We start from the raw sequence: 20,999 nt of genomic DNA, 5'->3' as shown, positions 1-20,999 counted from the left end.
CTATATACTATCATTCCAGCTGTCATCCAGACAAAGAAGGAATTTTCAATGCTGCCAAGTGGAAGAAGCAAAAGCAGATCAGCTTAACACACTAAGCTACCCTTCTGATCTATGGGTTTTGCTTGGTTCATCGTTAAGTGCATCAGACGAGGTAGCTGGTAGCATAGTGAGAAGTGGTGGAACAAAAAAGTGACTTCATTTGAAGATTCTTGGATGGATAACATGTTTGCTATGTTCCATCGAAATCTAACTTTGTGGACAACTCTTTTTCATAAGAAATTATTTGATGGATATAAGTCAAATTTGATCTGCAAGTACATAAAATAACGAACAAAAATGGGTAGAAAAATATGAGACTTGCTATAGTGTCATGATATGATACGTAGAGACTGAGATAAAAAATTGAGAAGGTTTCGCAAAAGTTATCACGTACGATGCTTAGAAACCGAAACATCTCCGAGGAAGAATCATGGTTTGGAGAGGGAACGGATCAGGTTTGAACCCGAAGTGACGTTTGAATCGTTGTTTGACCTTAAAACTTTTTCTACACTCAACATACAACATAGCATATTCGATGTTAAAATTTGGCATTTTTCTGGGTTCATTTGCTATTTTTAATTCATTATGTGCATTTCTAGGCTTTTAATGGATATAAGTCAAATTTGATCTGCAAGTACATGAAATAATGAACAAAAATGGGTAAAAAAATCATATTCATGTTGTTGAGTCTATTTTTAGGCCTTACCCAAGAAATGAAAAGAAATTTGAAACATCTGGGCGGCAACACTCGACCAGCAACATGTAACTTATTGGTTTTTTAATTCTAAAAAAAGCAAACGAAGTCAGAAAAACATGAGACTTGCCATAGTGTCATGATATGATATGTAGAGGCTGAGATAAAAAATTGAGAAGGTTTCGCAAAATTTGTCACGTACGATACTTAGAAATCGAAGCATCTCCCAGGAAGAATCGTGGTTTCGAGAGGGAACGGATTAGGTTTGAACCCGAAGTGACGTTTGAATCGTCGTTTGACCTTGAAACTTTTTCTACACTCAACATACAATATAGCATATTAGATGTTAAAATTTGGTATTTTTCTGGGTCCGTTTGCTATTTCTAATTCATTAAGTGAATATGTAGTCAAAAAAAAAATTCAGGTGTTTGCCGAGTGTCTTTGTTTTACACTCGGCAAACCACGTGTTTGCCGAGTGCCTGGATCTAACACTCGGAAAACCAGTTGTTTGCCGAGTGTTCTAGATTTGACACTCGGCAAAGATCTCACACTCGGCAAAGCAGCGAATATAGGGTTTCCCCACACCGCGCGCGGGGACAGATCAAAAATTGTCCCGCGTGCGACTCCCCTCCTGCCGCCGCCGCCTCGGCCCGCCCCCGCCCCCCGTCCACCCCCGCCCCCCGTCCGCCGCCGCCGCCAGCACCGCCGCCTCGGCCCGCGCCCCCCCGCCGCCAGCGCCGCCGCCCCTCCTCCGCCGCCAGCGCCCCCGCGCCCATCAGCCGCCGCGCCCCTCCGCCGCCTCGGCCCGCCGCCGCCGCGCCCCTACGGGCCGCCGCCACCTCAGCCTGCGGCCCTGCGCCGCCTGCGCCGCCGCCCCCTCTCCGCCGCCGCCGGCAGCGCCCCCGCCCCCCCCCCCCCCCTCCGCCGGCACCTCGGCCCTCCGCCGCCGCTGCCACGCGCTGCCCGACGCCGCCTCCCCCACGCCGGCCAGAAACAAGGTACAGCCAATCTTCTCAGTTAATATTGAACTGGCTGACAGCATGAGATTAAGAAAATTCAATGTGCCAACCGTACCCAATCAGAATCAGATCATGCTTGTGCTTGTGTTGTTCTTCGGCATCATCAATCATTCATGACTTCACAACTCATAAGCTAGACAGATATCCCATTGAAAAATGGTAGCACTACTATCATATAATTGTATGTAAAATTCAAACCTTATCCATTACTGCATACTGGATAGGCTCCGATTGACATAATTCAAACATACTTCATGTGTTGTTTTGCATTTTATAATTAATATGGTTGAGTGCATGTCAAGATAGCATCAAATCAATCAACTCTTCCAGCATGACAATCGAACGCAGTTTAGCCAAGGAGAAGTCTATGTCATCTTTACAGATTGCCAGCAAAGTCCATTTCAATCCCAAGAAAACAAACAGGATATAATATGTCCCGAATTTTCTGGTCCCAAATAACTCAGTACGAAATTGAGTTGCTTATAAGCAAAACCAAAATGATTAAGTCCAATACAAGTACGGAACTTAAGTGCTTAACCCTCATTGGAGATTAGTTTATACTAAATAATTAAGGTGGGTAGGAATATTCCTTGAAATATGGTGGCGTAATATAAAACTATCTTTCCTCGCCTTTAGAAAGGCATGCGTGTTTATAATAAATTTCTGCAGCAGCTCTTTCTTTCTGTAATTCAATCCTAGTTATTTTTTTGAGGCAGTCAATCCTAGTTAGAAAAATATATCTTAAGTATGAATCCTACTAATTTAAATAGAAAAGATTGTAAATGTTCAACTCAATGGGAAGGAACTGGTCAACTATGCTATCACCTCTATCTGAACCTTGCAAAAGTACTTTTGGAAATGTGTTTAGGCTATATGACAATGCTAGCTGGATGTTTTTATTGCTTCATAGAGATTTCAGGGTTGAGTTGTGCAATTGCACAGGTAACAATTGGCTAGTTTCAATATATGAGCAACTTAAATTGTTAAATGCGCAACTTTGCTATTTATTACAAAGGAGGTGCCGTCGAAATTTTGAATTTTGGCTAATTTAGGCTTTAGGATGTGCATGTCGCGTAACCTATGCGTCTCCCGTTTGAAAGAGTTATGGTTACAAATATGCAAGTCTTTGCATATCTATAACCGTAACTGTTTCGAATTGTCCACGTTTTTTCGACAGCCCGAGGATGTGTAGATTGGGTTCGTTTCAATGCTCTACTCCGATCCTAGACAGAGTTTCGGCAGCGTCTCCCCGTTGTTCTCCGGATACACATTCTCTTGGCTTTGTTGCCGAGATGTGTATTTGGAGAACAGCGGGGAGGTGCTGCCGAAATTCTGTCTCGGATCGGAGTAGAGCATGGAAACGGCCCAATCTACACATCGTCGGGTGGGATTAGGACCTATCTTTACCTATTAGATAGTTTGATGCATGCCGATTCCCTCTTATGGTCAAACACAAATATTTGATTTTTATATTACTTGCTGAATAAAAAATATTATGTGTATGTTTCCCAATATGTTAGAGGATGGATGATCGTGAGTGGATGTACACTGGCCGCTCTAGTCAGGGTTTTTTGACCGATGAATGGATCCAGAAGACCGATGCGTTCTTGGAATTAGCATTTGCTAGGCCTAAGGGACCTCGTGGAACTTGGTGCCCCTGCAATATTTGTGCAAACACGCGTCAACAAACAAAGGAGGTCATGGGTCAACACCTTTGTAAGAATGGGTTTATGCCACACTATATCCGGTGGACCTACCATGGTGAGTCCGAACGTGCCAAAGAGGAGGTGGTGCGTCAATGCACCAATGACTATGAGGTCAGGGTCGGAGACATGCTAGATGACTTCCATGACGCACATTTTAATGAAGCACGTATGGAGGAAGTGCCGGAGTCAACCGCAAAGGCCTTTTATGATATGTTGTCTACGGCGCAGCAACCCCTTCACGGGCATTGCAAGGTTTCTCAACTGGATGCCATCGGACGCCTAATGGCTATCAAGTCCCAGTTTAGCTGCAGCCGAGAATCCTTCGATGCAATGCTGACAGTTGTTGGTAGCCTTCTCCCGAAAGGTCACATTCTGCCAAAGAGCATGTACGAGTCGAAGAAAGTCCTCCGTGCACTTAAGATGCCATATGAGCAGATACATGCTTGTCCAAAGGGATGCATCTTATTTAGGAAAGAACACGCGGACGCAAAGTACTGTGTGAAGTGCAATTCCTCTAGGTATCTTGAGGTAGACTCTGGTGATGGTCAGAAGAGGCAGCTCGCAATCCCCGTGAAGATCCTTCGGTATCTTCCATTCGTACCAAGAATCCAACGGTTGTATATGACTGTGGAATCTGCTAAACAGATGACATGGCACAAAGATGGGCGTCGATACAATCCTGACAAGCTGGTACATCCATCGGATGGTGAAGCATGGAAGAGGTTCGATCTGATTCATCGTGAAAAAGCTCTAGAGGCTCGTAATGTACGAATTGCGCTCGCAACTGATGGGTTCAATCCATATGGTATGACTTGTGCCTCATACAGTTGTTGGCCCATGTTTGTTATTCCCCTCAATCTCCCCGCCCCCCGGCGTCATCTTTCAACGACAGAACATATTCCTGTCGCTGATGATTCCGGGGCCTGAATACCCGGGGAAGAATATGAGTGTGTACATGGAGCCGCTGATGGATGATTTGGTCTGTGCTTGGGAGGATGGGGTCTGGACATATGACCGAGCTACAAAGACAAACTTCAAAATGCATGTTTGGTACCAGTACTCCCTGCATGATCTACCGGCGTATGGGATATTCTGTGGCTGGTGTGTGTATGGGAAGTTCCCATGCCCAGTATGCAGGGCGGCTCTGATGTTCATTTGGTTGACAAAGGGTGGCAAATATTCTTCCTTCGACAAGCATCGACAATTCCTTCCTCTTGACCATCCATTCAGACAAGACGTGCAGAACTTTACGAAAGATGTAGTTGCTGAAGGCTCAGCACCACCTAAGATGACCGGTGCCGCGGTTCGTAATCAGTTAGACGCTCTCGAGGCCAATACCCAAGGAGATGGATTTCTGGGATATGGTGAGCAACACGCCCGGACTCATAAGCCATGCTTGTGGAATCTCCCCTACTTCGATGATCTCCTTCTTCCACATAACATTGATGTAATGCACACTGAAAAGAATGTCGCTGAGGCCATTTTTGGCACAATCATGGACATTCCTGAGAAGACAAAGGATAACGTTAAGGCTAGAGTCGATCAAACGAGATTATGCAATAGACCACAGCTAGACATGGCTCCTCCCAAAGGCGGGAAATCGTGGACGAAGCCAAAGGCCAATTTCGTTCTTACAAGGGCCCAAAGGAGGGAAGTACTTGAGTGGTTCCAAACCTTGATGTTCCCTGATGGGTATGCAGCGAATCTGAAGAGGGGAGTGAATTTAGCTACTTTGCGAATCAACGGGCTCAAGAGTCATGACTATCACATATGGCTTGAGCGGCTACTGCCGGTGATGATTCGAGGCTATGTCCCCGAGGATGTTTGGCTAGTGCTTGCGGAGTTGAGCAATTTCTTCCGCCAGCTTTGTGCTAAAGAGTTATCTCATACCGTGGTAGCAGACATGGAAAGACTAGCGCCTGTGTTGGTCTGCAAGTTGGAGAAGATCTTTCCACCCGGCTTCTTTAATCCGATGCAACATATGATTTTGCACCTCCCGTATGAAGCACGAATGGGGGGGCCCGTGCAGGGCCGTTGGTGCTACTCAATTGAGAGATTCCAAAAGATTCTTCGAAATAAATGTAAAAATAAATGCAAAATTGAAGCATACATAGCCGAGGTATACATCCTGGAGGAGGTGTCAAACTTCACAACAAAATACTATGCTGACAATCTTCCCAGTGTGCATAATCCACCCCCTCGTTACAATGTTGGAAACCCCAAAGATGAATCAAAGCTTAGCATCTTTAGAGGGCAACTTGGCAGTGCAAGTGGTGCGACTAACAAGACCTTGCAACATGAAGAGTGGCGCACTATTATGTTGTATGTCTTGACCAACCTATCCAAAGTGGAGCCATACATGCAGTAAGTGCTCAATACATTATTTCTCAACTAGTCACAAGTTTGTGTCCAACTCCGCTTCTTCTCATTGCTATAGGGAATTCAATGAGCAATTCTGGCATGAATCAAGGGAACCTACCCTCGAGGAAGCTTCGGCCCTTCTTAGAGATGGTGTGGGAAATGACATGCCCGATTTCATTTCTTGGTTCAAACAGAAAGTACTTTCTAACTTGGCTATTACACCAACTTGATTTCATTTCTAACTTGATTTCATTTCTTACATGCGACTAATACACCAAGCTATCCCGCTTAAACTTGTAGGGAACAACCGACGAGTCTATGAGTGCCGACTTGAGACAAGTTGCGGATGGTTGTGCCTATAGGGTCAGGTCATTTAAGGCTTACGATGTGAATGGATATCGCTTCCACACAGCAAGCCACGAGCAGAGTCGGCCCAATCGTAGAACAACAAATACCAGAGTTTTTACTCCAGGCTTAGATGAGGCTGAGTACTACGGAAGAATTGAAGAAATATACGAACTAAATTTTGATGGGAGCAAACCTCTGAATCCCGTCATATTCAAATGCCATTGGTTCGATCCAGAAGTAGTGAGACGGACCCCTAATCTTGGGCTAGTCAAAATTCGACAATCAACCGTCTTACCAGGAGACGATGTCTATATTGTGGCTCAACAGGCCACGCAGGTTTATTATCTCTCGTACCCGTGCAAAACCGTTGAGCGTCTTAAGGGTTGGGATGTTGTGTACAAGGTACCGCCACACAGTAAACTACCAGTCCCAAACAATGAAGATTACAACATAGACCCCAACACATATGATGGAGAATTCTTTCAAGAAGATGGGCTCGCAGGGAATTTTGAGATCGACTTGACGGAAGCTCAGGGCATGGAAGTAGACAATGAAACTGGTGCTGACGAGGACGAAGAAGACGAGGTTGAGAATACAAGGGACTTGAAATTACTTGAGCGGTTACATTTAGACAATGACAGTGATGACGCCATTCCTCCTCCCGAGCATCAGGATGATTATTTCGACACGCGTGATAGTGATGATGAGACTTATGATCCAGCTGATCCCGATGATGATGATTATTTCTAATAACTGTATGTTTATTTGTAATCACTGTATGACTTATTCTTTCTCATAGCATGTTTTTTTTAGTATGCTTCATTTATTTACATCAAGTTGTAACATCCGTACTAATTGGTTTACTCGTTCTCATAACATGGTGGGCGGTATGAGGAAGTTAACGTCGCTATACAAAAAGGCGACGGGGAAAGCCACGGATGCAGGTGACGGGTCCGGAAAGAGACCCCGGGGAAGACCTCCAGGAAGGCCTAGAGGCGGAGGCAGGGGTGGAGGAGGTGCTTCTATACCTGCTGTTGAGGAGGAGACTGAGTCGCCTCTAGGTGCGGCTGAGTCTGAGTCTGACTCGCCTATACCTACAGCTGCGACTCAGTCTGGGGATGAGGAGGAGCAGGTAGAGGAGGAGCAGGTTGACCAGGGGGGTAGCTCTAGCTCTACTTCTTCTCGTGTGTGGCTGCGTGGTCCTTCTAGCCTCCCGAGGCGACCGGTGCCAATGGCTAGACGCCCGCTCATTCGACCAGATGGAGAGAAGTAAATGGCTCTCTCTACTCTCACTATTTTTTTGCCTTTGTATCTTCAATATTTCAACACATACTAATAAATTGCCTTTACACTTGTGCAGGAACTGGCTGAGGGTTGGAGAGGGTGACCACTCACGCCATGTAAACGGCATCCTTGGACTTTTGATCAAGGAGAAGTTCCCTGGCATGGTTACTTTGGGCGGAGTAACCGAGCCGGCATACACATGGGCTCACTATGCAGCCGCGCCAGACGCCCGTGACCGGGAGGGAAGGGTGTTTCCCAATAGAGCCGAGCGGGTGAAGGCCGAGCTGTGGGTAAGTTTTGTTCGCACTATTAGTCAATACTAATCGCATGGAAATTATTTAACTAATGACTGGATCCGTCGCATCTATATGCAGGATTTTTTTAGATGCGAGCCGGGCTTGGAGGCTAGGGCAGCTGCTGTCGTCGACAAAGCTGCCAAGAAACTTGTTAAGGATATGCACTATGAGGCGCGCGTCCAGGCCGTGATCAAATTTCACGCGGAACACCTTGGAGCGAAGGTGACAAAAAAAGACGCTAGGACCATATCTCTGACCCGGGAGCAGTACCTGCAGGTAAAGTACATTAAAGCTTATTGTTCCTTAGATTACTAACACTTAATTTCTTCTTCTTATATATCATGTACTTGATTAGTTAGGTGCCTCCGGGGTGGTGCGCCGGAGACCTTCCGTGCTGGACGGTGATCGTGGACAAGTGGTGCGCTCCCGAGTGGGAGGAGAGTCACAATGCTTGCCGGGAAAGGCGATTGTTGATGCCTGGCGCGCCACACCATCAAGGCAACCTCAGCCTGACTGGTTTCGCGGCTAGATGGGTATGCAATAGCATCTGTTGTTCCCAAGCTCAGTTCTCCTTAATTTCTGTGCGGGCGTCCCCTTTATGAATGTTATTGCTTTTCTGTTGCAGTCGGCAAAAAATGATGGTCATCCTCTCTCCCAGTTCAAGGCTTATGCTTTGGCCCATAAGTCAAAGGCGATGCACGGGGTTGCTTATGACCCGAATGACCCGGCCTCAGCGTACACCAATGAGAACGTCAAGGCTCGCCTGGATGGATACACATCGATGGCAAAGGAGGTCCACGGCCCAGACTTTGATCCGAGCGAGCAGGATCTTGATGGGGGAGTGGTTATGAGGGCGGGAGGAGGCAAGAAACAAGGCCGGTTCTGGATTGGCGACGGCACACTCGATACGGCCACCACTCCCTCTCTCTCTCTCAGCTTAGAGCTCAGAGCACGAGCTCATGTCCGGGTATACGCCCTCGCCCAGAGCCTACACGGATTGCGATGAACGAAATCCAGGTTAGTTCTGTTTCATTCATCCTCCACGATCTTTACATGCTTTGCATTGGAACGATGATGAGATTGCGATGACATACTGTAGGCCCAGCTGGATGAAGAAAGGAGGCTCCGGCATGAATTAGAGAGATCTTTCGAGGAGAGGATGGCGGCAGAACGATCCCAGTGGTATGCGATGATGACGCCCCTTTACTGTAATGGGCCAAACTCCGCCACCGATGCCAACCCCTTCTCTTCCACTTGCTCCACAGGCTCCAAACACTCCTGTGAGTTAGTTTATAACCTTGTAATCACCATTATTGCCATTCTTACAACCATAGAGTGTTGTGCTAACTATCTCCTTTGTGCAGTATCCATCAGAGGGATCGAATATGCCTGGAGCTGGAGGTTCGCACTTTGGTACTCCACCTCACTTTGGTTTGTTCTCCTCACTTTGAAAACTTACTTTTGTAACCCCATATCCATACTTACCATTTCTATTTACTTTCAAATGCATACTTCTTAATTAGCGTTTTTGCTCCTTAATTGATGCAGGTTAAGGTGGTAATCAAGTGTTGAGTCCGTTACGGCCTGCTACATTTTCTTTTTGTTTGGACTATGTTTTGCTATCTTGTCACGACAATTTGTCATGTTTGTGTCACTTGCGATAGTTTATGCGTTGTTTGTGGCATATGTGATGTTTATGCGACAGTTTATGTGATGTTTGTGTAATTTGCGATGTTTATGCGATGGTTTATGTGATGTTTGTGTAATATGCGATGTTTATGTGAAGGTGGTAATCTGTGAAATATATATATATTGTTTTGAATTGCAGTGATAGTTTTGAATCTGGTATGGATCAATTGTCAATCTGTTAAATAACAGTTTGCCGAGTGTTACACTCGATAAACAAGGCTATGCCGAGTGTAACACTTGGCAAACCGGACACGTGTCGCAAGGCTGTTCAATCTGGCATTTTGGATGCCAGTTTGCCGAGTGTGCTACAATACACTCGGCAAAGCGTGGCACGTGTCGCCAAACTGTGCTATTTGGGCGCTATTCTGTGCTCACTTTGCCGAGTACCCTCCAATACACTCGGCAAACGTGCCGTGTTTGCCGAGTGTATACCACGGACACTCGGCAAAGTGTCCTCGTGTTTGCCGAGTGTATCCCTGAGACACTCGGCAAAGAGGCCGTTAACGCCTTGGCACCGTTAGGTCACTTTTTTTTGCCAAGTGTCGTATTTGGCTCTCGGCAAATATGTTTGCCGAGTGTCCGATATAAACACTCGGCAAACAGTGGTTTGCCAACACTGTGTATGCCGACAGTGGTATGCCGAGTGTTACACTCGGCAAACATGTTGCCGAGTGTTTTTAGGCCTTTGCCGTGTGCCCTCTCGAAATCCGGTAGTGTATATTCACATTCAAATTAAAATGTGATAAATCGTACTATCCGAATTTGATTCTATACGTATTCGATCTGGTTCCACCCCTATGAATACGGGCATCGAGCACTTTCCAGAGGGGATCTTTTGCCTCAAGCGAATCAGACGGCCGACGCGTGGAAACCGCACTAGCCAGGCGCAAAATGGAGCACCCCACGCGTGAGGAGGGCCGTACAACAAACATCGGATGGCAAATACTCTAATCTACCTTTTGCGGAAAGGTACCAGAACGCAGCCCCTTTTGCGGAAAGCCTGAGGACTCACTACCAGAAAATGAAACACGTGTGTTGTGTGTCAGGAATCTCCCATTTTCTGGTAGTGACCAAAACACTGCAGAACAAAATATAACTTGTTCTTCAATAACGGTATGAAAAATCAGCTTTAATTTATTCGCTTTCGGCAAACCAAAATGAATCAAACATCACAATACAATAGACTCGTGCATCCGCTATATACACTACACATGTATACTACTCTGCATCAATCTCTCCCTTCATGATCTCACTGGTCGTCTTCTTGATGAGCTCCCATGCACTTCGGACATGCCTCTCTTCCTGCAACGATGAACCGACCGCAAACCGCAGCACAAACCTGTTGCCGACCGCCGTGTGCACCAGGTACGCCTTCCCAGTCCTGTTGAGGCGCTCCATGAGCTCACGGTTGGTCTCGTCGGCGTCCTCCTCCGTCATGGCGCCACGAGGCTTGATCCTAAAGCAGACAAGCGCGAAGTTTCTAGGAACAACGACCTCGAACCGGTCATCATCCCTGACGTTGTCCTCAAACATCTTGGCCATGGCGACGTCGCTCCGGATGTGCTCCTGGAGCTTGGTGGCGCCATAGGTGCGCATGACCATCCAGAGCTTGAGTCCGCGGAAGCGGCGCCCGACGCCGACCTGCATGTCCTTGAGGTCAGTGACGGTGCCGGACTCGCTGGCATCGTTCTTGAGGTACTCCGGGTTGGTCTCCAGCGAGTCGGTGAGCCGATGCGTGTCGCGCACCCACAAGCATGTGCAGTCCAAGCACGTGAGCAGCCACTTGTGCGGGCTCATGCTGATGGAGTCCACGCGCTCCACGCCGTTCAGGTGGTGCCGAAACTCAGGGCAGATGCACGCGCTGCCGGCATAGGCAGCGTCGACGTGAACCCATGCATTAAACAGGGCGGCAACATCAGCAATGGCTCCGACAGGATCAACAGCGTTGGACGATGTGGTGCCGACGGTTGCACATATGTAGGTTGGCACGAGGCCGGCGTCGACGTCTGCCTGCATGATCTGCAACAACTTGGTCGGGTCGAGAGCATAGTCCGTCTCCGGGCCGGTGGGGATGGACCGGATGTTGGCTGGATCGAAACCGGCGAGGCGGCATGCCTTGAAGAATGTGGAGTGAGTTTGGTCGGCGGCGTACACAGCCAGGCGCGGGAGCCCGGAGACGCCGTCAGACCCACTCTGACGCAGAGCAGCGTCACGGGCCGCAACTAGCGTGACGAGCATGGCCTCGCTGGTCGTCCCGAGGATGACACCACCACCGGTGCCACGTCCGGCGCTGGTGCGGTTCATGAAGCTCGTGGGCAGACGTAGGAGCTGAGCGAGCCAGTCTAGCGCCAGCACCTCCATCTCGGTGGCCGCCGGCGCCGCCTGCCACGTGAACCCAACGGTGTTCATCGCTGAGGCGATGAGGTCACCGGCGATAGCCGCAGCGCTGTTCGTCGATGGGAAGAACGCGAAGAAGTTGGGGCTAGCCCAGTGCGTCATGCCGGGGACGACAGAGGCCTTGAGCTCCTTCATGGTGACTTCGAATGGCGCCGAGTTACTGGGTGGCGCGGCACCGAGCTCGTCCTGGAGGTAGCCCGGCTTGACGTCGGGGAGCACGGGCATGGACTCGACGGACTTGTAGTAGTCGGAGATGAAGTCAACGGTCTTGTGGAGGTAGGAGCGGACGTCCTCGGGGTTGAGGGGCTGGAAGCCGACCTCGTCGCCAAAGGCAGAGAAGGCGGTGGGGTTGGTGTCCAAGCTACCCATGGCTGGCGTACGACTTAGTTTGAGACGTGCAGAGGTGCGCTTAATTTGTGGCCGAGACGAAGCTCTAGAAGAGAGCAAGGACGAAGCTGCAGCTTAGAGCTAGCTGGTTGTTGATTGACTGCTTGCTGGAGCTTGGTGATGAGAGCTGGGAGTTAGGAATGGGTGGGCTATATAGGGGAAGTGGCGTGGCGAAGTGGGCGTTGCACGGGTCGTTCGAAACGAGGAGGGTAGGTGAGAGGCGCGGTTCCTACAAGTCAAGCGGTCAGCATGCTTGCAGTCATGCGGGTGACGAGAGTTCAATTTGGACCCGGGTGCATGCGCCCGTTATGAAGCTGACCGCGGTGGCGGACAAGGAGGGTAGGTGAGAGCCTTGTCAGAGCGGCAGAAGTCAAGCGGTCGGCTGCGTCCCGTGCATCGCGTCGCTACGAGGAAAAATTAATATTTTCGAAAGGAATTTTTAGTTTTTCAGGCTTTGTGCCAAGTACAAGAGGAAGGGATGATCAATGACTGCTACGACGCCGTAGACAATTCGCCCCGTCGCAACGTGAAAACAACGCGCATGTATATACTGGATGTCTTTTATGTGTTTAAATGTATTGTAGTTTATTATTACGTTATTATACTACTCTATAGCTACGATAAAAATATAGTATAGTTACGATTTATAAGATAGGTTAGTTACTACAAATATTTATGGTCGTAACTAGGTATTTTATCTAGTCGTAATTATACATGTTTTGTCATATGATCGCAACTAGGTCACCTCTGTGCACACCCACAGTTACAATCAAAAAGCAGTATATTTGTTATTGTAACTGACTTTTTGTCCTATAATCGTAATTTAACTATTTGTGTTGTCATAATTGATTATTTTCTTAGTCGTAATTATGATAGCAACTGGATCACCTATATTCACACCCTAGTTACGATCCAAAAGGTAATATAGTTACTATCGTAATTAACTTTTTTATCATGTGATCGTAACTCACATATATATGCCATCGTAACTGGAGTAGTGCAGCAGTAAATTACAATGCTTCTCGTAACTATACACTTTTTATCATATAATCGTAACTCACCTATATATGCCATCGTAACTAACTAGTTTCTTAGTCGTAACTGAAGTGGTGCGAAGGTGGCTACAATAACTGAGGGTAGCGCAACATAGTTCACTGTTACGCCTAGACGCAGAATAGACTCGCGGTGTGTATATATATATTAAGTACTATACTATATATTTAGATATGCATTTTTTTTAAGTCAGGGTGCTGGTTAGTTTATTAAGATGACTTAGTCACCAGGCGTGAATAGCAGTAGCTAGAGAGAAGTTCATGGTTGGTAAGGAGCAAAGACTTGACAATTCGCCCCGTCGCAACATGAAAACGACGTTTATATATATATGTATGTATATATATATATATATATATATATATATATATATATATGTATGTATATATATATATATGTATGTATATATATATATGTATGTATATATATATATATATGTATGTATATATATATATTGTATGTATATTTTGCAGGTATGCTCATCGTAGTTTATATCTACGTATATCCTATAAATTGTAACTTACAGTGTTTCGGGTTGTAACTGGAAGATGTGCGCAGTACGAATAACAAGTTGTAACTCACAGTGTTAGCTTTCCGTGTTGCAATTATGCATTTATGGACGTGAAGTTGTAACTAGTCTACTTAATAAGTTGTAACTCACAGTGTTTCGAGTTGTAACTGAGAATGTGCGCAGTGCGAATAACAAATTGTAACTCACAGTGTTAGCTTCTCGTGTTGCAATTATGCATTTCTGGACGTGAAGTTGTAACTGGTCTACCTAACAAGTTGTAACTCATAGTGTTTCAGGTTGTAACTGATGATGTGCGTAGTGCGAATAATAAGTTGTAACTCACAGTGTTTCGGTTTGTAATCGGGGGATGTGCGCAGTACGAATAGCAACTGCGCATAGACGCAGAATAGCCTCACCGTATAATATATATATATAGTTGTTTGAAAATTTGAAAAATTTCAAAGCTATACATCTAGTTGAAATTTTGATAGAAATAGGTTACCGTCGTCCGTTAATTGGGCGATAATAAGATGTCACCTGATGAACGTGTGAGACTTTGTGGGACCTAGCGTTTAAAGAAGGTCTCGCCCGTTCAGCGAGTGAGAACTTCATGTTGCTCATTGAACAAACAAGATCTTCATATTTGCGACGCTGGGCGGGTCCACCTAGAAGGTTTCGCATGTTCAGTGAGCAAGATCTTCTGGGTATAAAAAAGCGTCGGCATGCCCCTACCGATGAGAGAGGGAGGAGAGGAAGAGAGGAGAGGAAAGAGGAGGGGAGGAAGAAATTTGTGGCGAAGCTCTGCTAAAATAAATAGGTATATTATTTTTTATTTTGTTGTAAACTCGGTAGGATAGCTATTATTGGTAGGTTTTGCTATAAGTTACAGATTAGACCGAGATTTTTTTACAAACTAAGTAGATAGCCACTGGATGTAGATTAAGATGTAGATCTAGATTTAGAATTAGGGTTAGATATAGTATAGCAATTAGATCTTGTTTGTACGTATATTTTAGCAATTAGATGTAGTATTTAGATATATGTTATGTATTAGATGTATGATTTAGACATATTATAGTCATAAGTTAGGTAGTAGATGCAGGATTTGGAGGTGCTTGATGTAGCGATCCGGAAATATCTTTTTGCAATATAGAATAATTGTTGCCATGCTTGTAATGAATTTTTCATTGTAGATGTAATTTTACATAATTATTTTTGTTCAATCGTAATAATGTTATAATTTTTATCGATGGTTGACAGGTGTGTCGAACCTGTGACAGTTTATTATTGCTTATGGGGACAATAAAATATTATATGGTCCTAAAGGAGTAGTATTGTCTGTATTTCAGTAAATAGATAAGGGTATCTTCAGACCTATGCATAAAAGTGTTGAACACTTATATGTCTGGCTGATGCGGGAGTTCAAAATAGACCCCGATATTCAAGAGATCACCATTAGAATTGTGAGCAATCGTATGAGAAATGGTGTGTACTGGGAGGTATACATTCTCGGTCAAGATCAAGTGTGGAGGAGGTACCTACAGGATGTTGTGAAAAGAGGTTGACCTCCTATGTTGCTTGTGCAATGAAAGAATAAGGAGGAACTTGGGGAGATAGAGAGTGGGGTCATGGAGGAGTAGGGTGATGAGGAGGAGTATTATGACGATGTCGATTCGGATGGTGGACATTCATCGAATTATCTGACGGAACCAACCGGTGAAACGAGGGGGAACAAATCCCATCTCTAATTGAACAGATTGAGCGGGATGATCGTGAGGTAGACAGATATCCTGAGTATGACATGTCGGATGATAAGGGCGACGCTCCTATTCCCACAGACTGGGAAAATCTCAACTTTATTAACCTTGTGATGAATGCGGGGAATCAGGTGGTCTGAGAGTATACTAAGAATGAGGTGACCGAGAGTGCTAGGTATCATACCAGTTACACCATGAAGGATGTTGTCACTCAATGAGCGCCATCACTTCATTAGCAGTTTTATGTTGTCAAGTCAAGCAAGAAGGAATATAATGTCAAGTGTGTGAAGGAGGGTTGCCCGTGGCTGGTGCACGACTTCAAGGGGAAGTGAGTTGAGTATTGGGAGGTACCTATAGTGGTGGAGCACACTTGCAGCCTGGACGAACTTGAGCCAAGTCATAGGAACATCACCTCAGCCTTTGCCGCTAATGTGGTGTACGTCCAGATTGTGAACAACATGAACTACGAGCCAGAGTCTACAATTAGACAAATTGAGGAGTATCAGCTACTATAATGCATGGAGGGCGAAGAAGAAGGCAATTGAGATGAGGTTCAGGACCTACGAAGCATCATATGACAATCTTCCACACTTGTTCTAGACCGTAGCTCGAAGGAACCCGATGACGTATTACGACATTGATAAGTATGCATTATTGTCAAAACCGGGCAAGTGTGTCATAAAGCGATGCTTCTTTATATTAGGAGCATGTATTAAAGCTTTTGAGCATTGTCAGCCTATTCTGTGCATCGACAATACTTTCCTTACCAGGAAGTACAATGGCCAGATCCTGACTGCTATTGGAGTAAATGGGAACAACTAAGTTCTACCATTGGCATTTGCATTTATGGAGAGTGAGAACACAAGTTGTTGGTATTGGTTCTTCTATCGTGTCAAGATGACAATTGTTGGTGTTCGACTGCGCGTGTGCCTTATACATGATCGATATGTTAGGATGCTAGCAGTAATTCAGGAGCTGCAAAACAGAACGGACGATGGCAGGATGGGACCCGTGTGGCTAGATCTCGGGAGTAGGTGGTGCATAAAGCATTTGGGAGAAAACTTCTTCGGCCAATTCAAGAACAAGAACCTCATGAGCATATTCAAGAGGTTATGCGGTTAGAACCAGCAGCATAAGTTTGATGCTCATGGGAAGATATCGGATGAGCTGACAAAGAAGCAAACACATGAGTGTGCAGGAAGGCCCATGAGGGGACTGGAGGACAAACAAATACATCTTTAGTTCTTCCAAATAAACAATGAAGCTGGCATTACACGGAGGATAAGGTCATCTACTAGGTCGTTTAGCGAGTGGATTAAGAATGAGCTGAAGGAGAAGTGAGCTCTACTCTACGACACAAACAGGGCTAGGTACGGCATTATGACTACAAATTTGGTAGGCGTTTATAACTGGGTGATGAAAGGTGTGAGGAAGTTACCGCTGGTGGGTATTGTAAAGTTCATACTTCAAGGGACGTGCAAGTATTTCAGGGACTGCTATGCCATAGCTTACCCGACGTTGAATGATGCTCATCTGATTTATGGGATGAAGATAACTAAGTACATGGAACATAAGAGAGAGAAGGCAAAGATGCACCGGGTGAAGATCACGAGAATTGCACAACACAGATACGAAGTTCTATGTAGAGACAAAGGAATGAGGGAGGAAGGGGCAAGCGTGAGAGAGTTATCCAAGAGTGCACCATCTTTGATGACAGATGCGTTTGCACATGCTACAAGTTAATGCTATTGTACAAGCCATGCTCTCATGTGATTGCCACGTATGCCATGACGGGGATGAGGATTCAGAGATACATCTCTGATCACTTCAAGAAGGAAGCTCTGTTAAACACCTGGAACTATGAAATCTATAGTTTCGGGAATTATCGATCTTTCACAAAGGAACCTAGGCTGGATTGTGTTTTCATTCCTGATTCGTACAAGATGAAGCACAAGACGGGACGACACCGAACTACGAGGCTCTGTAAGGACATGGACGAAGCAGAAGCCGTACATCGCGTGAAATGGTGCAGCAAGTGCAATGGAACTGGTCACACTTACAAGAAATGCACCATTGTTGACCTGAGTGTTAACCCCGTGAAAGCATGTCCTTCCGGCTCAGGTGCAGATGGGAGACGTCCTCGTGGTCTTCAATCGTCTGTTTTGTCGAGTTATATGTTGTAATTCATATTGTGATGGATATTCATGTGCTCAACATTGTAGTAAACTATTTTAGTACTGAGATTTCCAGTATGTTTGAGGTTGTAACGTGTTATATTGGTTTTCGTTAACATATTTGTGTACGCTTTGAACTTTCATCTATGTTATGTTACATTTTGGATGCTTCTTTCTTACTCTATGTTTGGTTCCTTATAATACTGTAAATAACTTGTAGCAAGCAGGTATTGCGCAGTTCGAGCTGCTTGACCCTCAACTCGACCTTAGGCATCGTTCGTACCATATCACGGTGTAGGCTGTGGAGCTCCTGATACTACGACCCCGTGTGCCAGAGGAGCTCATGAGGGTTGACGCGCGCTTGATCCTAAGGTTTTTACAGTTTCAATTTAATGTTGTATATGGCTTGTTTTGTATATTCGTCGCTAACTTTGATATGTTGCAGGTTGCGTGTTGCTGGCCTACTTCCGCTATGTTGGCTGGTGGAGGTGGACGAATTGGTCAGGGGCTCGGAGGTGGCCACCCAATTCAGCTACGACAGGGCCTCGCTCATGGCCCTTGCCGACAGGTTGTGTCCTGAGACGCACACGTTTCACCTCTCGTGTAGCAAGATGACGCCCATGCTCGAGGATGTCTCGCTCTTGATGGGCCTACCATGCGCAGGTGCCACTATAGGGACTAAGGATGTTGGTGTGGTGTAACACGATGACATGCTCAGACGCTTCTCCATCGTTCAACAGAGAGACGGCCTAGCCCCATTCAAGGCTTTTCCAAGGACTGAGAAGCACAGACCGACATAGACCTTTCTCGGTCAGTTTGCGGTACATAAGTCTTGAACTAATTTTTCATCTCATGTACATTAATAATGGATGAAGATGTTAGTAATTGTTTCATTTTTGACAGGCGGATAATATTCACCCACTGGAGGGCGACAAGGACACGTCTTGCCACTTGGAGGAGTACATCATGAGGTTATTCAGGTGGGTCATGTTCAACGAGACCCACGAAAACATGGTCTCAAGGAGCATAATCCCCTATGCTAGAGAGGTGACGGACGCAGACTCGGGGGAGGTCCTATAGTATAACCAGGCTTCTGATGTGCTGGCAGCGACGTACCGTAGCCTATGCGACGCATGCGCGAAGACGGACGACAACACCATTTTCACTACGTATCCCCTACTACTTCAAATGTGGTCCTACGAGCGCCTATCACCATCAGTAGGCCCCTTTAGATCATAGTGCCTACCAGTTCCCTGTGGACGGTGTCGACGGCCTAACGATGGGATCGTTGTGGTGCAGACTGTGGATAATAGCTCTGAACTTTGCTTGTATTTGTTAATTACTTGCTTTCTTTGTTTGTCTAACTTAGGTTAGATGTACAACCTCTTGGTCCAGTGTGCAGACACATTGCCCATACCTAGACTATGTTCACTAGTTCGATGAGCTAACGGTGAACGACGTCCAGTGGAAGCCGTACACAGAGGAGGAGGTACATCGACGTGCTTCGCTTGGACTTTCGGCGTTGTGCTTAAGGACTGGGAGTACTGGCTCATGAGGTGCCCCCTTGTCTGTGACATCTACGTCGAGGAGTACCCATCATATCGTGTGATGCAACAGTTCAGGAAATTCCAGCCATTCCCGATCCCGTTGACTAGGACAGTGCCTGCCAACATACACAAGTACATAACAATATACTTATCTTTTCATTGTACACAGTGCAACATGTTAACTCAATATTTTATGTTTTTCTAGGGTGACACGCATGGGGGTCATAGCACGAGCACGTTTGGGACTTGTGTGCAGACGTGGGTTCACAAATGGGACCATGCTGTTGAGAACATCGTCGGCGAGGATCGATCAGACTTGGAAGAGGCGTACATGAAGTACTTGACCTAGTTCATGACTAGGACGTGCATCAGGGTCATGTACACACTGTCTGAGCTTTCGCTACATGTTTCCGATGCAAAAGGATCAGACGTATTCACATGAGGAATGTACAATACTACGTGACTCCTCATTTACTATACTTCCATTTACTACACTTGTTGCTACAAAAATTGAGTAATGAAATGAAACATTGTTTTTGCAGAGGGACATTCTACACCAAGTTGAGGTGGAGGGACAGGCGACCAAGGTCCAGATCGACAGTGGCCTCGAGGTCCCTAGGCAGAAGGTTAGCACGTCGTCAGGCCAGATTATCGGTAGATGAACAAGGTCATTAAGGCGCTCAGCTGCAAGTCATCCTCGGACGTTGAGATGGGAGCACATGCGTCCATTCCTCTCTCGGCACGCCCATCTGCATCATTCGCCGTGCCGCCGCACCCACATGTACGTCTCACGTTCACTGTTAACCCGCCGCACCTGCTGGTGCATCCGACCTTCGCCGCCGAGACTTCTCAGCACAACTACGTGGTCCCTTGGTGCGACAGTCCTTCTCCGGGGCCACTGACCGCCACTACAGTGGTGCCTAGGCTAGGCATTCCTTCTCCAGCACCGGTGACCCCCTCTACGGCATCACAACGTTCAGGCTAGCCTTCACTGGTGCTGGTGACCACTTCTACGCCGGGCGCGGGTCCACGCAGCCGTTCGCCGTGGACCCAGGTCCTTCAAAATCTCATGTCATCATCTCAGGTACGATATTGCATTAATGCATAATCAATAGTTATGCAATTAACACTTTATTGGTGATAACCAAATTCTTTGTTGTTCCATGTGCAGATATCGACGATCTATGGGATGCAGATGCGGAGGGTAGCTACAAGGAGTTTCTCAGCAGTGAGAGTTGTCAGTTCACTAGGTACGAGTTTAGCTTCGGAGAGAGTGACAATCTTGGAGCGTCGTAGCTACCTGGCGCGCCACTGATGGGGACATAGCCCGCTGCATGACCTACGCAGACGATCATGCCATCATCGCTGCTGACATACTCAGCTTACCAGGTTAGAGCACTGAGGTGCAGGGTCCTGAGGGACGATGTAACCAGGGGGTCATCCTCAAGAGGGGACGTAACCTATAGGCTACTAGGTTATTTTTACCTTCATGATCTTATGTTATTATTGGTGTTATGAACTATTTCTGAACTTCATGTGTAATCACTATCATATTTAGTGTCTTATATTAACTTATTATGTTGGTTGTCCTTCGATACATATCGGAAGCATTACATGATCGGCAAATCTTGGCTACTCCTTGGTACATATTACGATTTGCACATTACAAATCAAATATGAATTCAAATCCTCGGTCGAACGCTAGAATACATCCACATTACTCTCAGTTGTTCCTACGAC

General features: G+C 46.2%; 1 protein-coding gene across 1 annotated transcript; it reads right to left on the bottom strand.

The window, feature by feature from the left end:
• Positions 1-10,550: 10,550 nt before the first annotated feature.
• On the bottom strand, positions 10,551-12,333 carry LOC133898413 (tryptophan decarboxylase 1-like). Its single transcript, XM_062339099.1, has one exon. It carries the CDS (start codon positions 12,200-12,202, stop codon positions 10,655-10,657), a length of 1,548 nt encoding a protein of 515 aa, XP_062195083.1. The 5' UTR covers positions 12,203-12,333; the 3' UTR covers positions 10,551-10,654.
• Between the last annotated feature and the right edge of the window lie 8,666 nt (positions 12,334-20,999).

This window comes from Phragmites australis, chromosome 18 (assembly GCF_958298935.1).
Source record: "Phragmites australis chromosome 18, lpPhrAust1.1, whole genome shotgun sequence".
In the NCBI taxonomy this organism is placed as follows: domain Eukaryota; kingdom Viridiplantae; phylum Streptophyta; class Magnoliopsida; order Poales; family Poaceae; genus Phragmites; species Phragmites australis.
The sequence above is the reverse complement of the archived record's forward strand: the minus strand, read 5'-3'. Positions and strand labels throughout refer to the sequence as shown.